Raw genomic sequence first — 6,000 nt, forward strand, 5'->3', positions numbered from 1 at the left:
TGAGACTGTGGACACAGATGAATATGGCCTATCTTGATGGAAAGTCCCTCAAAAAAGAGTCCACGTTCATATCAGCATAATGCCAGTATCCATGGTGCTTTTTGTGTTATACCAATTAAACAAATACCTATGTGTTCTTTAAAGGATAATAAGTAAAACACACATGGCTAAATTATAAAAAAATATTATGAAACAAATGTACCACTAAATTGTTAGAAATGAAAAAAAAAATGTTTTTGCCTGTCACTCTTTAAAGCCTGACTCATGAAATAACTACCAGAAATCCAAGTATTTTGAAAATTAAATATTATTCAATATTTAATTTGTATATTTTAGCTTTAATATGCATCATATTTGCTATATTTTATTTTATTTTTTTCTAATCTATTAGTTAAAAATGTAGTGTGCTCTTTGTTTTGGTTTTTCCAGGGGGGGGAAACTGATGGTGTAGTAGTCTCAAAAGATCTAAAAACTGTATGTATCTGTGGTAGGGGCGTGGTCTTTGGCCTGCTGCAGAGGAGGGGTGGCGCAGTAAGCTCACAGGGCATCATGGAGGCGGGGAGGGAACAGGTGTACAGAACTGTTTAATGAGGGAGACCTGTCTTATGTCTTTGGCAGTGAGAAGGAGCACTCACTGGGAGTGACGGAGTGGCTGCATCCGAGGCTGGTGCCGGAAACCGCAGGAGGAAAAGAGTGTATTTTTCAATAAAGCACAGTTACAAGCACAACCCAGACCTGTGTGTATGTGGGTCCTGTGTCACAGTATCAAATATGATACACGAGGCATTAAGGGGTTAAACATTATGAACAACTGTTAAATAATTGCTTTATGATCTGTCACTGCAATAGGTAATATTTAGGAGTGGGAATCAGAGAGTACATACAGTAAGAGATACATCATAACACAATGCTATCATGAGATGTACACCAATAAAAAAGATCTCTAACATGATACAGTGTTTTGGCAATGTACAACATACTGCAGGACAATAATCTAACACATCAGTGATATAAATATAAATAGATATAAATTAGGAAGCAGCTGTTTCAAGCAGAGCCTTGCATATTTCTGGCCCTTTGTAATGCTTTTTAATACAACAGAATGAATGAAGTTAATGTGAAAGTAGAACATGAACAGTTCCTCAGTATGCCAAAGCATTCCTGTTTCAACTTTTCTTTCACTTCTACACAAATTTCAGTTTGTGTGTGTGTGTGTGCGTCTTTAGTCAGCAGTGTATATCAGTGTCTCAGCTTCACAATTTAAAGTTCATGTAATCTGCTTTGCCTCATTTTGGTTATTTCTCTATACTGTTGCATCTTCAACACATCATAACATCTGTCAAAATATTGCAAACCATCTTTGATGGTCTAAAGTTTAGACCAACTAAGATGGCTAGATTGTTGCTAAGCTTAGTCCAAAGTGTAACAACATACCATTTACTGTAGTTGCCATTTTGAAATTCTGCGGAAAATTAGTCACTGGCACCCTGTTTGTTGCCCTGAGCTGGCTGTATGTCTGTGGCTTCCTATCTACATTAATAAATCCCTGCGGTATTTCATGTGTGCTAGCACAGCTGCACTGACCTCACTGACACAGAATCAGACAGAAACTCTTTTCACCAAACACAGACCTAAAAAGGCTCTAAAATGCTAATTAGTACATGTATTTAATGTAGTTTCTTCATGAGTGATGTATCCCGTGCTTTGATTTCAATTTCCTTCAATAAAAATGTAACATTTTTGCTTTTTTATACATGATTTGATTTTTGGAAGGTTTTCTTGTACAGTAACGCCCTCTTAACATTGCACAGGTAATCGCCAACCAACACCGGACATTTGTTAAATGTTCTTTAGGTCGGCGGTCTCCAACCTTTTTTGCGCCACTGACCGGTTTATGTCCGACAATATTTTCACGAACCAGCCTTTAAGGTGTCGCGGATGAATACAGCGGTTGGGGACCGCTGCTTTAGGTTACAAAGAGGTGTACAAGTTCGAGTTCATATTACATTGCTTACATTGCCTGAACATGGTGAACAGCACCACCATCTTTCTGACCTAGGGTAGACTGAAGCATCAAATGGTCACTGGAGCATGTTAAGTAGGGACCAATGTGCCAGAAAAGCAAAAAAAGAAAAAGATTTGTTCAACTTTGTTTGTCAGCAAAGAATACAAAGTCCAGCTAAGATTCATTTTCCAATTGCACATTAAATTATATATCTTTCTATTTCATTCTTATTTCAACAGGCTATCAGTGTGTAAGCTAACAGCAGCATAAAAAACATTTACAGTTTATTTATTCAAATCACAACATTTTACATTTGGATGCAAACATTTAGATCTCTTTATATGTCGTAAATGTCAGTCAAACATTTTGGGTACCTTGTATCTTGACCTCTGCTGGTTTTCTTTCCTTCTCCTCACAGATATCTTCAAGTGCCAGCGCCCTCCCATGGATATCTTGGAAAAATGCAACAATTCCTTATATTCCTTAACCACTCTGTATGATTGGTAGGTCTAACCCTTGTAAATATACAGAGTCTCCATACATCCATGAGGATGTTAATTCTTTAGTTTAATGTTAGTATCACCTTAATTAAAGAAGTCTTTCTCTTTTTGTGAAAGAATGACTGCTCTCACGTCTCCCTTGGGATTTTGTGACCTGCTGTAGTGATGTTACCACTTCATAACATTTATTCATATCTTCTCCAACCATGACTGCTGAACTGCACAACAGCCATGACACAACAGAGCTAAATATAACTCCTCCTATGCTCTTCCAGAAGAATGGATGACCTTAAACCATATAGGTTTAAGTGGGATGATGTAACATTTCCAGCATCACTGCACGAGTGTGGATTTAAGTATAACCTCACATATACTCTTAAATGCCATGACACCGACACGGGGAAATGTATTTCTGCAGTGTGGTTGCAGAAATGAGTACATCAGCACTGAGCGCACAGAGAGACGCTCACCTCAAAAACCTAACAGTAGAAAGCTTCCGTGCTAGAAAGTGAGAGGAATTCACCATAACATATGCAGTTACATTAAAGTCCTTATTTCCACATCATTTTCCAGATTCCTTTGAGTTTAACAAAGTACTTATATATTTCACCAGCTTCTTTGTCACTTAATGATGGAAATATAACTATGTGAAGGAGTCAACAAATCACTTTTTTAATTAAAAATTAAAAGAAACAAAGAAGAATCGCATCATATCCACTTGCCACAGTTGTTAAGATGGTGTTCTAAGATCTTCATGTTGTAGCTACAGGTATTTTCCATATAATTTTCATTATGAAAATAAATTATAATGATCGTTACAGACCACATTCAACTGCAGTGGAAAATGCCTTAACACCCTCAGACCACCGTTGATGAGAGTGGAGAAACAAAGTGCAACACTGGTGAGCTGTTGTGGGAGGAAATTGTTCTACTACTTTCCAGCCGTGTGCGTATCTGTGGGTGCTTCACACCTTGCTGCAAGCGGAATAACTGAATGCTGAATGTGTCGGTGGTCTTTAAAAGGGCTTGCAGAGCAGTGCAAAAGTCAAATCTGTTTCAGCTACGGCCACACGATGAAGGGACTTACAATTATCTCGCTTTTGCTTGTAGCTATCATGGTATCTACAGCCGCTGCCCAAGGTAATGCATGGACCCTTCTATGGATGAATATTGAGTTCGTTTTTGCACGATTTCATGTTAGATTTGGATCATGCCGATGATAACACTGGAATCTTTTATCTTTATTTCAAGGTGGGATTTCAAGTTGTTGTCAGAGAACCTCGAACACCCAAATCCATCGAGACCTGCTGAAGAGTTACTACATCCAGCAGCCGCCGTCGTGTTCTATACCTGCAGTGGTGTAAGTCAGAAAAATGATCCAATATTAAAGTATCCAAGTTTTTTCAAATGTTGAGCCCAAATTGTTCATGTATATTCTTCCCTTGCTGACTGTTAATTTTCTCTCTTTGTGATTTTCAACAGATTCACCACAATTAGTGGCAGGAGAATCTGCTCGGACAGTTCGAAAACATGGACGCAGACCAGCATGGCCTATCTTGATGGAAAAGACTGGCAAAAACGAAATAACACGGCAAAGAAATAGTGACACAAAATCTATGTTCACCCAAAATTGACATTACTATTTAAACTACAGATTTTGCCACAGACCTTAAATATTTGCTTATTTTTCTACCTTATCTAACTTTCGTGATGTTAATATGACATTGAATGTCTTCATTGGATTTCTGCATGTAAATATGTAAATAACATGTTATTGTGTATGTCCATATATTGGAAATGATATGGATTGAGATTGGGTAATAAAAGGTGTCACACTGTAATGGCTATATTGTGGTGACTGTATTTTTTTTTAAGATTGCTATTGCATCTAGGTGCGTCCAGCGAGAAAAGCTTATATCTTGAGCATTTCTTCACCTCTTTATCTGATGTTTCTAAATGTCTCATCTTCATGAGAATATGACAAAACCAAAACGTTCCTTTATTAAGATGGCTAAGTCGATGAGGAATGTCACCCTCAGCACTGATGTTAGAGAGTTTTAAAACAGAGAAGCGATCCAAAAAAAATCCCACATCTAAAAGATCTGCCAGGTGTAAAACATTTATAGTTCAAGGCCTTTACTAAAATAGAGACAGAAACCATACTAGAAGGTTTCTAAACGTGATATAAAATGCTGCTTAAGTAAAGGTAAGCGTGATGTCCAATAGCTTAGTAGGCTTTATTATACATTTACTAAATAGATTGTCAATGATGGAATAATAGATGATAAGCATTTTACTGTTAATATGGTTGGGGCAGTTTTAAATAAATTCTAACAGAAGGAGGCTGCAAAGTTGAGTCTTTGCAAACCACAAGACTCAATCTTCAACACAAGACCAAAGTGAAGATGTTCGGCCACGATGTGCAACGGGATGTTTGGCAAAAACCAAACTCAGCACATGAACAGAAACACCTCATACCATCTGTCAAGTACAGGGGGAGGAGGCGGGATGGTTTGGGTTTGCTTTGCAGCCACAGCACCTGGGCACCTTGCAGTCACTGAGTCAACCATGAGCTCCTGTGTAAACCAAAGTATTCTCAAGTCAAATGTGAGACCATCTGTCCGACAGCTAAAGCTTGGCTGAAATTTGGTCAGGTATCAGTACAACGATCCCAAGCACAGGCGCAAATTTACACGGAATGGCTAAAAGAAGAAAGGAATCAAAGTGTTGCAGTGGCCTAGTCAAGGTGTGGACCTCAACCTGACCAAAATACTGTGGCGGGATAATTGTGCATAACTGAATACCCACAAACCTCACTGAACTGTAAAGAAGAGTGGTCCAGAATTCCTCCACGATGATGTGACAGACTGGAAGTACAGAAAATGATCACTTTGAGTTATTGCTGTTAAGGGTGGCTCTGCAAGCCATAACAATGCGATGCACTTTGTGTTGTCCAAGTTTCTGTTAAACAAATAAGGACACAGTGTAACATGTCATGTGTTGTTGTTCGTCTGAGGCTGTATTTACCTAAAGTTAAGGCCTGCTTAGGACCAGACAATTTTTTAAATGTTCTGATACAGAAAACTTTAGAATTGATCACTGCGGTGCTTTCTATTTTACGATGACTGTACACAGATTGAAACATAATTCACACAACTAAGCATGGACAGGCCCAAATGTTCCTTGTCCATCCTCAAGTCTGCACTGTTTAGGGACTGCAGACAGGAAGGATTCAGAGTAAAGACTTAGTAAATGTATTAAGTGATTGTCTCTTTTGGAAGAATTCAAATAAATAAAAATGAAGGTTTTCAGTGTGTTTCTCAATATGAAAGCAAGAGTGGGCATTGTCCAGCCAATGGTTTTCAATTTAGGCATATCGACCAACAAACTGACCAGATGACCTGCCAACTAGTGTGGTAGTGAGCTAATGTTTCTAATATTTTAACTATCCTATTACTTCCAGTCATAGATAACTGGTGTAATATGTAATTTTCA

The 6,000-nt window shown here is 38.1% G+C and overlaps 1 protein-coding gene across 1 annotated transcript; it reads left to right on the forward strand.

The window, feature by feature from the left end:
* The first annotated feature begins 3,523 nt into the window (after window positions 1-3,523).
* On the forward strand, window positions 3,524-4,346 carry LOC146497924 (monocyte chemotactic protein 1B-like). The gene is made up of 3 exons (XM_085139439.1): window positions 3,524-3,645; window positions 3,757-3,865; window positions 3,988-4,346. Exons 1-3 carry the CDS (start codon window positions 3,579-3,581, stop codon window positions 4,106-4,108), a joined length of 297 nt encoding a protein of 98 aa, XP_084995565.1. The 5' UTR covers window positions 3,524-3,578; the 3' UTR covers window positions 4,109-4,346.
* The last annotated feature ends 1,654 nt before the right edge of the window (window positions 4,347-6,000 follow it).

Source organism: Neolamprologus multifasciatus, chromosome 18 (genome assembly GCF_963576455.1).
Source record: "Neolamprologus multifasciatus chromosome 18, fNeoMul1.2, whole genome shotgun sequence".
NCBI lineage: Eukaryota > Metazoa > Chordata > Actinopteri > Cichliformes > Cichlidae > Neolamprologus > Neolamprologus multifasciatus.